Source organism: Thamnophis elegans, chromosome 16, assembly GCF_009769535.1.
Source record: "Thamnophis elegans isolate rThaEle1 chromosome 16, rThaEle1.pri, whole genome shotgun sequence".
Classification (NCBI taxonomy): Eukaryota; Metazoa; Chordata; class Lepidosauria; order Squamata; family Colubridae; genus Thamnophis; species Thamnophis elegans.
The window spans coordinates 23,357,325-23,372,936 of NC_045556.1; the positions used below are offsets into that span (position 1 = coordinate 23,357,325).

Below are 15,612 nucleotides of genomic sequence, written 5' to 3' on the forward strand. Positions count from 1 at the left end.
ATCCTGTGATGTACTAATACCACTCTATAAAGCCTTCGTAAGACCACACCTAGAATAGTGCATCCAGTTTTGGTCACCACACTATAAAAAAGATGTTAAATATTAAGAGTGCAGAGAAGAAAAACCAGGATAATTAGAGGATTGGAGACTAAAACATACAATGAACAGTTGCAGGAACTGGGCCTGGCTAGTCTAGGGAAGAGAAGGACCAGGGGAGACAGGATAGCAGTGTTCAAATATTTGAGGGGCTGCCAAAGAGAGGAGAGGGTCAAACTATTTTTCAAAGCACCTGAAGGCCAGAGAAAGAATAAATGGATGGAAACTGACCAAGGAGAGATTCAACCTGGAAATGAGGAGGAATTTACTGACAGTGAGAACAATCAACCCATGGAACAGAAGTTGCCTTCAGAAGGTGTGGAAGCTTCATCACTGGATGCTTTCAAGAAGAGATTGGACTGCCATCTGTCAAAAATGGTGTAGGGTCTCCTGCTTGGGAGTTGGACTAGATGACCTACAAGGTCGCTTCCAAGTCTGTTAATCTGAAACTATCTAAGATGATCAAAAGGCCTGGAGATTAAAACATACGATGAACAATTTCAGGAACTGGGCATGACTAGTGTAGGGAAGAGAAGGACCTGGGGACACAGGATAGCATCTTCCAATATTTGAGGGGCTGCCACAGAGAGGAGGGAGTGAAGCTATTCTCCAAAGCACCCGAAGGCCAGATAAGAAATAATGGATGGAAAATGACCAAGGAGAGATTCAACCTGGAAATAAGGAGGAATTTTTCTGACTGAAAACAATCAACCAATGGAACTACTTAATCTTCAGAAATTGTGGTTCTTCATCACTGGAGGTTTGTCAAAAATGATATAGGCCCAGAATGGCGAACCTATGGCACACATGCCACAGGTGGCCCGCAGAGCCATTTGTCAGGCCACGCGAGGCGTTGCCCTGTCAGCTGGCCAGGGTGCATGCTTAAACTGGCCCTACGAGGAAACCGGTTTGCTCGTAGGGTCCTTTTTAGTCCTCCGGAGGCTTCAGGGAAGCCTCCTGAAGGTCCCTGAAGCCTCTGGAGGGCCTCCGGGGGTTGGGAGGCTTTTGTCACTCTCCTCAGGCTCCTATAAAGCCTCTGAAGCCTGGGGAGGGCAAAAAAAGCATGCAAAAAATGGGGGGTTGCGCTTCTCATGCACACTGGGGGGTGTCGCACGTTGGATCATGGGTGCTGCACACTCACTCACGACCCCCCTGCACTCCCAACCTTATGGCATGCGAGCCAAAAAAGGTTCGCCATCGCTGGTATAGGCTCTCCTGCTTGAGCTGGGGGTTGGGCTAGAGGACCCTCAAGGCGCCTTCCAACTCTGTTATTGTAAGTTCTAACCAAATAGGGAAAATGGCCCAAAATATCACCTTCTCATGAAGTCTGCAAGTGGAAAGTGTGTATGTGTTTGTGTGAATGTGATGAAAGCGACTTAGACATCTAACTTGGACAGAATTAATTGATGGGGCGTCTTTAAGCAGCAGGGTGCCTTCTGTTTAAGAAGAGGAACACAGTCTTTGGCTTCGTCTCTTGTGGGTCCAGGTGCCAACGGCTGCTAGAAGGTGCTCACTATGTATCCAGTTTTGAAGCCACCGTTGTACCCCACATCGACATTTTGTATATAACTATGTGGAGTGTGTGTACATGTTTGCTTCTCATGGCCATGTTCTCATCATACGATAAATGCATAATAATTGCTCAAGAGCCTTTTGGCTCAGCAAGGCAGCTCTTCCATTATAGCCTTCTTAATTTGACCTAGCAAACAATCTTTGTTTTTTTTCTGTATTCCAGACCACCAACCTTCTTCTTTTTGTCTTCCAGGACATCTTGAGCCTCTCTGTCCTTACTCTCTTCCTGCTCTCTTGTGTTTGTCCAATGCAGGGGTCTCCAACCTTGGCAACTTTAAACCTGGGGAACTTCACTCCCAGAATTCCCCAGCCAGCAAGGCTTAAAGGTGCCTTTAAGGTTGGAGACCCCTGGTCTAACGAGTCGCCCTCCCCCAGAATTTGCAGGGAGCAGTTGTTACAGGTTAAGCATGTCTGACCAGGGGTTGCAATTCCCTTGTTTCCACTGACCTCAGCTGTACGTTGGTGGCCCAGCTCGTAAAACTGGTTACGCACAAAAGTGCCTAAAATGAAGACAAAGTGTCTCCCCTCGCCTTGACAAAACCCATCGCTTCTCTTGAAGAAGTGCCGTGGTGAAAGAAAATAAATAAATGGACAGCAATCACGGCCTAGTTGATGAAACTGTTCAATTAAAGCACAGACATTTACATGGTGTAATTTCCGTAAATTGCCAATGAGCCCCTTTAGACACAACCAGTGTTCAAATTGATTTCGGCATTGATTTTGGCTGAAGCTGATAAATTTCTGCTTGTTAGTTAAAGTAATTTTGCAGAAGACTTTGTGCTGCGGTATTGAAGTGTTCATTTAGCTGATGGTTAAAAGAGGAGTTATTTACCGAGGGCTGCACTGTTGTTCTGAGATGCAGCAATTCCCAAATCATCTTTTACTTTTACTTTTAATTTTTAAGCTTCAGCATCCCAATCAATAGGTGACTGAAACTGATTAAAACTTATCCAACCAGCTGCCTATGGCAGTTTAATTAGAAACTGGTTGATTCTTAAATTAAACTTGTTTTGTTGCACTCTGTACTCCTCCTCCTGAAGATTCAGCAAAAAGTTAAGTTGTTCTCGATTTAAAAATAAACGAGGGGTTTTGCTAAGGAACAGAAGGAGATGTCAATAAGACAACCTCAAGAAATTTGATCTGAGGCTTTTTCCTCCTGTCCTGCACGGGGATTAGCTCTGTGGATTAAGCAAGGACAATTGCAAGTCCCCTTGATGTGTGCTGAATTGAGATCGCAAAACCCTTGTGATGTGGCTAATTTAGCCTCTTGGCATCTCAAGAAACATTCTGCAAGCAACCTCTTCTTGTCAAGTTTGGCAGAGAAGCAGGACTGTGTGTAGTTTATGGGCATAACCCCCTGTTCCTTTGATAAGAAATAATCATCCTGCATCACCACTCTATGCTTTAAAAACTCCATGGCGAGAACACACCAAGCAGATTGAGATTCTAGGCTAGAACCTCTGTTCCTCTTTTTGGGGTCCTCTCCTCCCCACTGCTCCCCCCCTCCCCAGTATGGGGCTGTCTGTCATATCAGGACTCTCTTTATTTTTCCGCCCTTTGTGGGGGTGGGTGGGTGGGGTACTGCTCTTGCATTCTTGGAAAAGTCCATTTTAGAGGCAAACAGCCTGTGGCCAGAGGGCGCCTTCAAGTTAATAATGAATCATTTTGTGGTCATCATTCAAGCATCTGTGGTGGGATTTTTGGAGAGAAGGCAGGTTGGCATCGCTTGTGGCTTTGAATGAGCAGAGGTCCAATGAGGCTGCTCACTTCTGAATGTCCTTTTTTAACAGCCAGCAAGTCAGCTAATGGGCTCGCCTATTACAGAAGGCAACAACTGTCAAAGTGCTAATTTTCTGGAAACCTCTCCTCCTTTTCACACGGCCGTTTCGGTAACATGGAAATATTGCCGTTTAAAACTCTCAAACTCTGGCCATTAGCGGGGAGCTAAATCCAATCTGCCCAGAGAAGGCCTGGAACAGAGTCTGGGTATGGTTTGCTGCAGGTCATCTACAGCTGGTGACCCTCCTGTCTTTGTACAATGTGTAATGTTTAGAGACACTGAACGTCTCCTGAATGAGATGGATGGGCTTTCCGTTCACCAAAAGCTCTGGGCTCCATGTGGGTTAGATTGAGGGGTGTCTGAGCACTGAGGGCTTTCAGGGAGGAATGTTTCATGGAGCCAAGGCAACAGCTGCCCGCCATAGTGTATGGCATCCAGAACAAACGCCGGAGATAATTGGAAAGGTCTTTGCTTGCTAGAGGCCTCCACAGCTCCCCATTTCCCATTCCTTCTTTGTCTTCTGAATGTTGGGGCTTGAGATCCCTCGATGCTCCCTGACCCTTCATTGAAGAAGAAGAAGAGCTTTAATCGGGAGAGGGGCCTACTTTGGATCACCCCTCCCTCAGACCTGCTTTCAACAAGCTGGTTAAAGAAGCACCCAATCTTTACCTCAGTGCTGGAAGTGCGGCTAGGCCTCGACTTACGACCACAGTTGAGCCCCAAACCTCCTTTGCTAAGCAAGACATTTGTTAAGTGTGTTTGCCCCGTTTTACAACCTCTCTTCCTACAGTTAAGTGAATCACACAGTTGTTAAATCAGTAACACGGTCGTTAAATGAATCCGGTTTCCCTATTGACTTTGCTTCTCAGAAGGTCGCAAAAGGGGATCATGTGACATCCCCCCCCCCAGGACACCGCAACAGTTATAAATGTGAGTTGGTTACCAAGCGCCTGAATTTTGGCCACGTGGCCTTAGGGATGTGGTCATAAGTGTAAAAATGATCATGTCACTTTTTTAGTGCCATTGCTAGTCACTAAAAGAACTGTTGTAAGTCGAGGACTACCTGCAATTCCAGGCTGATGGTTTTTCTAAACCAGCGTTTCCCAAGCTCAGCTCCTACAACTCCCAGAGTTCCCCAGCCAGCACTGAAGTCCGCCCATCCTTGTGGGACTCAGGTTATCCTAAGCCCCTGATGGCGAACCTATGACATGTGTGACACAGGGTGCACGCATGCCATCGCCCAGCTCAGCTCCACCATGCATGCGCATGTCCTGCCAGCCAGCTGATTTTCAGGCCTGCCATGTAGATGTGCGCACATGCGCAGTAGCACAGGGGTGTGTGCATTGGGGTGGGGGTGGTGGCGCAGAGGGTCACATACACATATACGCAGGGTGGTGAGGTGCATGGCAGGGGTGCGTGTCGGGCACGCATTGCACTCTGGATGTGGGCATGCACATGTGGGCTACCCCGCGCATGCACACTCTTTTGGCATGCAAGGACAAAAAGGTTAGCCGTCACTGTTCTGAGCCACCAACATTCTTGGCCTTTAAGTGCAGAGTTTGCAGTCAAAACCATAGAAGTGAAAAGCTTTCATCAGTTTGTCTATTGCACTAGTTGTTCTTGTGGATCTATCCTGCTGTAACTTTCCTCTTAGGGTTGAGGGGAAGGGAAATGTGGCAGGTTTTCCTCACACGAAGTGTGCATGCATTGGATCCCACCGCCTGTCTTTCAATGCCCAGAATAGCTCTCTTGCCACCTCTGGGCACACTGCTTCGTCAGAAGCCCCTGCAGAGAAGCCTGCGAGTTTTCCAAGGGAAGCCAAACAGACAAGGGACCGTCCGGGATGCCAAGTAGCGTCTGGAGACGTGGGCAATTGTCACCTTTAAAAAAATATTGGACTCAATTGTGCCGGTGCTGCTTAAAGCGGTTCTTGGCCTCTGGTTCTTTTTTTTGCAGGAAAGGCTCAGCGTAACAGACGCCAATAGGCAGCATTTGGCAAGAGGATTCTGGGCTGTGGTTTTCTTGATGGGAGAAATTGCCTTTCTTATGCTTGGTTCATACTAAGAAAGGAATTTAAAAAATCCATCCGAGCTGTACTGTTACGGCTGGGTGCCCCATCCACCAAATGCTTTGTGGAAACAGAACACTCCCCATCTTCCTTCATTCCAGAACCAAGAGTTACCTTGAGGTACGATGGATGGCCATTGACAATGAATGAATGAATGAATGAATGAATGAATGAATGAGATTCACAGGAATAGGGGCTGGAAGATGCCTTTCTAATTTCACAGGAGCTCTGATTTCTTTGTGGCAGTGATTTATTTCATACCCCACATTCCCTCGAAGGATCTGTTCACCTTTCCTGGCTTTTATATACTTGGAGTAATCAGTCCGTAATTGTCACAAATTATATTTTCATCTTATTAATATTCTAGTAGAAGAAAATACCTGTAACTCAGGGTATACAGAAAATATCTGTAGCTCAGATTGTGGAGTCCTTGGTGCTGTGTGAGCTTGGTGGTTGGCTTGCAGCAGGTTCACCAAGGATATATTATATTATATTATATTATATTATATTATATTATATTATATTATATTATATTATATTATATTATATTATATTATATTATATTATATTATATTATATATTATATTATATTATATTATATTATATTATATTATATTATATTATATTATATTATATTATATTATATTTATTATATTTATTATATTTATTATATTTATTATATTATATTTATTATATTATATTTATTATATTATATTGTATTATACTATACTATACTATACTATTAATTATAATGTTTTTGATGGCCCATGTCCCTCAAGGGGGGGGGGCTGTATTAATACTGCCAGCATAGAAATCATCCAAAAGTGTATCCGCCATGCAGCTCCATTGGTTGCTATAGTCCACAAGGCTCTGAAACTCTTCTCCCTACTTTCTTTGCTAGGGGAAGCAGCCCAATCACCCCCTTGCATCTGTAGGTCTCCATAACTGCATCATTGGCCATCTCCTTCACTGGAGGGCTTTAGGAAGAGAGAGGACAGTCATTTGTCCAGAGTGGCATAGGGCAGTGGTGTCAAGCGGGTGGCCCATGGGCCAAATGTGTCATGCGCAGGCCACGCCCACCCTAGCTCCATGATGGGGGGAAAATGTCACGAAATGTCATGTGATGACAATGGGACGCCGGGAGTTTGACACCTGTGGTAGAGGGTCTCGTGCTGAAGCAAAGAGTTGTGTCAGGGTCCCAAGTGACACTCCCAACGAAAGAAGACTCCGAGGCTTGAAGTTCCTCAAAGTTCCATTTTATTAGAGATGTTATATTGGCCCATCTGGGAAAACTCGAATCTGAAAGCTTCCAGGTTTTCCCCACCCAAAAGAAAGCTCAAGTCCCTGCCCAGCACCCACATGTCCATCCCATGGCCCAATCAATGCATCCTCCATAACTGGAGATGCCTCCCAGTCACTTCATCGCAGCTGCAGGGCAAGGTGGCTTTTTTTCTCTCTGAGAAAGGAATGTTACGTTGACTATACATCACCCATACTCCATACAACCCCCCCTCCCAATTTCCCACAGTGGAAAATGTGGCAGGCCTGAAGGCCCAAAACTAAAAGATGGCTTCCAGGTCTGACAGGTTGGACTAGTAGGTCCCTTCCAAGTCTATTATTCAGTATTCTGACCTGGAAGCCGATGCAGGAAGCCAGTGGTGTGGAATTGCTGCACCAGAGCAATCTTCTGGGTAACTCTCGGGTAGTTGGACCACGAGAGCATGATCATAATTTAAACGGCCAACATCAACCTCTGGTCCTTCAGTTAGGGCTGAATGTGTTTTCCAGCAGGTTTACTGGGACAGGTAATTACTGCAGGAGCTGCAACCGACCTGGAAGAGTTTGCTGTTAATTAAACCCTTGCTAAGGTGTCCAGTTTTCTTTCTGAGTAACCAAAGTTCCCATTCAGACTCCATTAATCACTTTACGGATAATGCGCTGGAGAAGGTCAAGACAGCGGTGAATGTCGTGGCGGCTTGGAATAAGCCCATTTACTTTCTTCTTCCAGCGAGTTGTGTTGTTTGCAGAATCCAGGGGTGCTCTGCGCCCCTTGGGCATAGTATCCGCTTTGTGATCCCTTCCACAATGATAATTAAATGTTAAATTGCTAGTGTCAATGCTCTGTAAACCAAACCAGGTACTGCTCTTGGCTGGAAATTTAACCCAAACTTCCACGGATGACTTGGCGTGCATCATAATTAAATCATCAAGTCTTTCCTTTTAATTCACTTGAAAACAAGAGGCCACCCCTCCCCTTCAGAGAGGAAGGAGGGGGACGAAAAGATCGGCTTTCTTGACAAGCTAATTAAGTTGCCAAACTGCCCGGTGCAGGACAGATTAAGCTAACAGATGTTAAGCACGGAGCTCTCTTAGCAGCCTGTTTTGTTATCGTTCTGCTGATCTGAAAGTCAAAATGTTTTGCCACTGATCATAATTTAGGCTTCATTTTACCTCCTCTGATGCAATGACTCTCCACTGTCAGCCTTTCGGTAATCCCTGGAGGAGGAAAATTCATTCTTGCTCTGAAATTATTTTTCTTACCGTGTTTTTTAGGATTTACTTAACAGATTGCTAATTTTTGACGCTAAAATTCCATTTGTGAAGACCAGTAATTTTTTTTCTCTGCCATGTTTTTTAGAGGAGGATACTTTTTAAAATTCATTAAAGGGCAAGAGTCAGATGCATGGCTTCCCCATAGCTGGAATGGAGAATAGATAGCTTTCCAATAGAAGCTTTGGATGGTAGCTGACTACAAAACTGAATGGAGTCAGTAGGACAAACGAACTGCAAAAATGATCAAATGCCCTTCCAAGATGTGTGGTTTCTACACTGTGTGAAGTCATCATTCCATTTTATTCTACTTTTTTCCGGGTCTCATGTTGAATACGGTACACACTTTTAAGATCTAGTCTGAGACCTTGGGAGAGGTTCAGAGAAGAGGAACAGGGACCATGAGAGGACCAGAAGTTGAGTCTGGTGTGCTTAGCCTTCAGGAGGAACAGGCGTGGGGAGCCCTCTTCCAATGCCTGAAAGGATCCTTCACAAAGAGAGCTCAAGACTGGTGCTCTCTTGTTCTAGAGTGAAGGACGTGAAAGTTATTTTAAGTTACAGAGGAACAAATTTCAGCTGAACTGTAGCCAAAAACACTTCCCAGCCACAAGAATGGCTTGATGATGCACCCACAGGGTGATGGCCTCCTGATCATTCAATGTGCGCAAGCGGACGCAGGACCAGTGTCTGTCTGGGACGCTTTAATTTGGATCGATGCGCAAAGCAGGGAGTTTGACTTGAGTGCCATAATGGCCACTTCCAACTTGGATTCCATGATTCTGCTGAGAGCACAGAAACAGCCCGTTGGCTCTGTGGGCATTTCCTTATGGTGAGAGGTCCGTTTTATGGACACAACATGTTCTGATGGTCCAGAACTAGTTTAGCAAGGATAATTTTTTAAGTCAGTCTTCACTTTCTGTGCTGAGCAGAGGTTTATATTCAGGTGGTTCGGACCGGTTCGCCCGAACTGGTGGCGGCCAACTGCGGATGGGCAGTTTACTTCCACCCACGCTGTGAGCATACACGGACGCTCACAGTTGCGAACTGATGTTAAACCTAAGTCAATCTCACCGCTGGTGCTGAAGTATGTCAGGTCTACCCTGGGCCATTTGTTCTGCAAAGGCAGCAGGAATGGGAGACTCAAGGAGTTGTTAGCTGAGCATGTTACATGGCTGAGAGGCTTTATTCAGCTTGATAAGTCACACATTACACAGGATTGTTTGTTGTTCAGGAACTGCTGGCTTCACTGGAACTGGGCTTATTGCATATATCACTCGAGCATACAACTTCAATTGCTCAGGGATGCCATTAGCTAGAAACTTTAACAAGCATCACGTAAAACTTAAAATATGACCATGGTTTTTCTTTGCTTTAAACTGACTGTCTTCTCCTTTGGATGCAGAGCAAACCACGTCCCCAGTGGGAAAATACTAGCCGTAAAGGTAAGTTTGTTCACAAATCTGCTTTAAAAGATTCCCCTGCCTCAGTCTTCTTTTTCCAGGACTTTATTATTTGAAGCCAATTTTTGCAATGAACACACATCCAGACTGAAGGGCACAATTTATAAGTGAGGAAGTACAAGGCAATCTCGTCTCTTTTTTCTTGATTGTACAACTTGGTCCTGAGAGGAATACCGGCAGGGAAGACTTTTAATCTATTGCAGAATTGACAATGGTGCCTTTATATTAGCATTAAAAAAAAAACCCGCTACAGATTCTCTACAAGTGTTGAGGGGGGCTTTCTCCAGTGCAGTTTTTAATTTGATGGTGTGATTATTTAACTACCTGAAGTCAGCATCTCAGTATCTCCCATAAGTTTTCTCATCTTAGATTGTTAAATTGTGGTTTCTTCCCTTTCCTCTTGATTGAATTCAAAAATTAAGATTCTTAAAAGACTTAAGAATGGAAGCTCAGGCTTTTAGGCCTGCTCCAGGGCTGATGCCTGTCTCTCCAACTTCTTTCTGATGCAGAATTACAAATAATTTGCTACCAAATTCTTCTCCTCCATCGTGGTGCTCTGGTAGAAGAACAAATTCTTCTTAAAATTGCTTCCTCTTAAGATTTATTTTTTACCATCCCCAAATATCTTTACTGCATACACAACCACAATTGAGCCCAAAATTTCTTTGTCAAGCGAGACAGTTGTTAAGTGAATTTTGTCCCATTTTATGACCTTTCTTGACACATTTTTAATGAATCACTGCAGTTAAGTTGGTAACACAGTTGGGGAAGCCAGATTGTGAAGTGAATCTAGCTTCCCCATTCTCAGAAGGTCACCAAAGTTGATTACGTGGTCCCAGAATACGCCATCCGTCATAAATTTGAGCCAGTTGCTTTGGTTTCTACAGACAAAAAGACAACTGTGCTGAGGGTTAACCTGTGCCCCCATTGTGGCCAATCTCTACATGGAAGAGGTAGAAACTAAAGCCCTAAATTACTTCACAGGAATCCCATCCATTCACTGATCTAGGTATGTGGACGATATTGGGGTCGAGATTAAAACACAGGAATTGGAAGCCCTCACCAAACACATCAACTCTGTGGACAGATAGATCAATTTCCCACGAGAAGGTGTCAAGGAAAATAGTCTGGCCTTCCTGGACTGTGATGTCCACATTAAGGAAGACAGAAGCCTTAACACTGAAGTTTACATAAAACCCCACCCAGAGATCAATATTTACATTTTGATTCTCATCACCCATTGGAGCACAAAATGGGAGTAATCAGAACCCTATATCACCTGGCTGAAGGTCTATCTACCAGCAAAAGAGAAAGAGCTAAAAAGCATGTTAAGGAAGCCCCCAGAACTTGTGCTTATCTCAAGTGGGCCTTCATCAAATCCAAAAAACACCCAGCAGGGGCTCCTCCATAACAGACAAAGAAGGGAATCAATGTGTTTCCCATCTTTGATGGTACGCAGACCTTCAGCCCGGCGGTGTAAGGTTCTGATCACTCCCATTTTTGTGCCCCAGTGGATGGTGAGAACCAAAATGTAAATATTGGGCTTTGCTTATTGGAAGCCAGCTGGGATTATGATCACGTGACCTCAGGACATTCCAGCCATCACCAAATGCAAGCCGTTTGCCAAGCGCCCAAATTACAATCATGTTACCGTGGGGATAGTGCGATGGTTGTAACTTTGAGGACAAGTCATACATCGCTTTTCAGTGCCAATGTAACTCTGAACAAAAGGACGTAGAAGGACAAAAGGAGTTAAACAAAAGGACGTAAGTCGGGGGCTACTTGCATTTGATGGCCAGTGGCTTTAAATCCTTTCAAATAGTCCCTCTTGCATATACTTAGGTGGGGCTCTTTGACAGATGAATAAATTGTTTCCATTTATAGATGCCAATAAAAAAAATCCCATGTAAATTGTGTTAGAAGTGTAAGAAGTCAGGGTGGAGGGAACCCCAAACATGGCTCTGCCCATCTTCTCCAAGGCCTCCACCCCACCGTTGTGGTCAAGACTTATTAGATGCCAGAGGCTTCCCTGCAGCAATGAAGCACCAACTGACCAACCTGTGCATGGCGAGCAGGTGCTTCTGTGTGCCAGGCTGCAGTTCCTGGGAGTTTCTTCCGCTCTTAACTAGCATTTAAATGGTCCATTTGATTAATCATTTGTATACTGCCTATCGAACTCCCAAATTTCCTCTGAGTTGTACATACTGTAAAAGACAATTATATTGCCGCAGATTAAATAAGTGAATTAAAATGGAATTGCAGCTTAATTTGACCTGTGATTTTGCTCTCATTCCCTTTAGAGGCACACACGCAACTCCGGCAAATAGATGAAGTCATCCATGACAGCCCGTGATGAATTGCCATCGCTATACTGTATATTTTAATAGCCTCTCACTAATTTAAATTGAGCACCAAGTAAATTATAATTCCGTCACTTGAGTGCTTGTATTTAACTTGACAACTCATCCTTGTTTGTCCTGGAGGTGTAGCAGAGAGAATGGCTCAGGTATTTCTGGTGGGGTTTAACCCTTTCTCCGTGAAATCCGGCTTGAGAAACCCCTTTTCTGTGGCCTGGTGGTTATTTAACAGAGCGGATGGTGTCAGGCCGGGCCTTTTCAAATCAGGAGACACAAGGCCTGTTTAGGCAGGGCTGTTTTTCCTAACCCTGCTTCTGTTGTCTCTGATTCACTTTTACATCATGAAATTAATAAATTGAAATAAGGATTTGAACCCTAATGCAAATTCATGGGAGCCATTATCTCTTTCTCCAGTGAGAATAATTAAAATCAAATTTATTTATTTATATTTCCTATTTCTGAACCACCTTCAGATTCATTCCTGGGTGCCCAGGCATCCTGAACCTGCCAGTCCAAATACTCCAACAGCATAATCCCAAACAGACGTCTTTTTAGCAAACTTTGAGAAGACGTTGAGGAATTTGCTTCACCTTTAAAGGCAAAGGTCACCCACATCATCTGAGACCACCGTTTGAATTCTCTGCTCTTTTCATCCGCCTCCTCCAGACAGTCCTCGAGTTATGAGTGCACTGGGGCCTGGAATTTCCATCATAGTCATGACAGTCATAACGTTCATGCGATCGGACCTGATTTTATAAAACTTTATTTTCCCACCAGTCTTAAGTTTATGCGGCATCGTTCAGGGAAGGCCATAGTCGTTAAGTGAATCAATGTATTCCTGTGTTCATTTTTTTTCCTGGAAACCTGCCAAAAAGTCATACATTGTGGTCATGTGACCATGGAATGCTGCAACTGGTGTGAAGGTGAGCTGGTTGCCACATCCGGAGAGTGCAGCCATGCAAGGTTGAAAAATCCTTCTGTAGTAGCTCCTTAATCCTGCACCGTGTGCGATCCGTGCCATCAGTTGCATCCTCACTGGTTTTAACGGAACAGAATCGGAAGGGACTTTGGAGGTCTTCTAGTCCAGTGGTCTCCAACCTTGGAAATTTAAGACCTGTGGACTTCAACTCCCAGAGTTCCTCAGCCAGCAAAGGAACTCTGGGAGTTGAAGTCCACAAGTCTTAAAGTTGCCAAGGTTGGAGACCACTGTTCTAGTCCAACCGCTTGCTCAAGCAGGAGGACCTAGAGTCACTCTAGACCATTTCAGACAAGTGGCTGTGGTCTCTCTTCTTAAAAGCCTCCAGTGATGGAGCACCCACAACTTCTGAAGACAAGCTGTTCCACTGGTTAATTGTTCTCATTGTTAGGAAATTTCTCCTTAGTTCTAGGTTGCTTCTCTCCTTGATTAGTTTCCATCCATTGTTTGTTGTCCTGCCTTCTGGACCTTTGAAAAATAAATTGCTCCCCTCTTCTTTGTGGCAGCCCCCCAAATATTGGAACATGGCTATCCTTTCACCCCTAGTCCTTCTTCTCACTTGGCTAGACATACTCAATTCCTGCAACTGTTCTTCATGTTTTAGCTCCATCCCCCTAATCATCTTTCTTGCTCTTCTCTGGACTCTTTCCAGAATCCCAACATCCTTTTTTTAATAATATGGTGACCAAAACTGGATGCAGTATTCCAAGTGTGGTCTTACCGAGGCCTTATAAAGCAGTGCTAATACTCCATGTGATTCTACCCCTCTGTTTATGCAGCCTAGATTTTGTTGGCTTTTTTGCCAGCTGCCACGCTCTGTTGGCTGATATTTAGATGATTATCCACTAAGACTTAAGATCCCTCTCGCAGATCCTGCTATTCACCTAATCTGTACCTGTAATACCTAGTATTAATAATCTCTACCTATTCATCTAATCTGCACCTTTTAATACAGAGACTTTTTACACACAGCCTGGGTAGCACGATGTGATGTATACAATGTGAATATGTAATTTGGGGAAGCAGCCGTGGCCCACTATTTTATTCAAAATGGGGCTGTGTTCTTAAAAATCAATATACCTGTAAGTTACAGCAGCTTTCAGGCTTTCTTGCTTCATTTCCTATCTTGGCTGATACTGAATTTGCCTTCTGTGATCAATATCCAGCCGAAGGTTTTGCAGTGGGCAAGCTTGTCTGGAGGAAAGCTGAACTTACCAAAGTGAAAAGGAACATTAAAGTTTTGAAATGGCCTCTTTAGAGTCCGGAGAGGGTTAGATTTTCCTTTTACTCTAAGGAATAAAATTGATACAGCGGTTCCAGCAGTTTACTTTGTTTTAAGCTTTCCATCCAGGAAAAAAAATGTAAGTGAATATTGTTGGCAAATGACTATTGATTTGGAGAAATGTGTTAAATGTTTTCTTGGCAGCGTTTCTATTACAGTTACAGCTTTTATAAATAACCCTAAAGCAAATTCTTGATAGGAATGGGTTGTGCACTTTTCCCCCCTGTTTAGACAGACATCAATACTTTAAAAATGTAGGTTTGGAAATCAGCTGGATGTGAGCAAGGGATTGAAAGACATTTCCACTAGAAGTCAAGCTGCAGGGGAGCACTGGCTGTGCTGAATCCACAAAGCGTATTTGATCCTGAAATCCCCACCCATATTCTGAGAAATGTAGGCCTGGATCCTGTTTTTCCCAGGCAGGGATGGCATTTGGGGGAGAGAAGCATTTACCTCAGGATTGGAGAAGGGTCCTTGAGCATATACAGAGAACCTTCGGAGCAGGTGGGATCTATCCTCACATTTTCTAGTCTAATCAGAGTTTCCAGGTGCTTCCAGTTATTATTTGTCCTACAAATACAGACATTTAAGTAATACAAGTAGTCTTCGACTTACAGCAGTTCATTTAGTGACCATTCAAAGTTACAACAGCAATGAAAAAAGTGACTTATGGCCATTTTTCACACTTACGACCCTTGCAGTGTCCCCATGACCATGTGATCAAAATTCAGAAGCTTGGCAGCTGACCCACACTTATGACGGTAGATGTGTCCCAAGGTCACATGATCCCCTTTTGCAGCCTTCTAACAAGCAAAGTCAACGGGGAAGACAGATTCATTTAACAACCATGATACTAACTTAACAACTGCAGTGATAACAACTAGAGCAAGAAATGTCATAAAATGGGGCAAAATTTACTTAAGAACTGTGTCAGCATTCCAAATATCATCCAAAATTAAATCAAAGTCCAAGGCAGAACTTTCCTCAAACTTCCAATTTATTAAGAGAGACATGTTGGTACATCTGTGGAAAACCCGAATCTGAAAGCTTCCTGGGTTTTCCACCCAGTTGAAAGTTCATGATCTTGTCCCCACAACCCCAAGTCCATCACATGGTCCAATCTTCCTCTGCCACGCTGGCAGTTCCACCCATCCAGTTCCGGTCAGGTGCAGAGGTGCGGAGACAAAGGATGACCTTGGGCTTCTAGAAAGGAATGCTTTATTTTGACAATAACATATTCTGCTCCTTACTATTCCCCCTCCCAATTCCCCACTAATGAAACAGCATAGTAAAATAATAGAGAGAGTGTGGCAGGCCAAAGATCCTAAAAGGAATATGACTGCAGGCCTGAAAAACTGTCTCACTTAACAACAGAAGTTTTGGGCTCTATTGTGGTTGTAGGTCAAGGATTACCTGTAGTTAGGGAGGGGCAAAACATTTCACTCTGAACACAGAATGTTCTGGAGAAGAT

At 44.0% G+C, this 15,612-nt stretch overlaps 1 protein-coding gene across 10 annotated transcripts in view; it reads left to right on the top strand.

Annotated features, from left to right (window-relative positions):
- The window catches only part of MAP2K5 (mitogen-activated protein kinase kinase 5), a 177,315-nt gene that overhangs the window by 45,529 nt on the left and 116,174 nt on the right, over window positions 1-15,612 (top strand). For all 10 annotated transcript variants that reach the window (XR_004256607.1, XM_032232591.1, XM_032232595.1 and 7 more), the window contains exon 9: window positions 9,469-9,508. Coding sequence is in view for 9 of the 10 variants with exons in the window: in XM_032232591.1 (XP_032088482.1) it covers window positions 9,469-9,508 (40 nt within the window). In the remaining variant the exon portion in view is untranslated. The remainder of the gene's footprint in view (window positions 1-9,468; window positions 9,509-15,612) is intronic.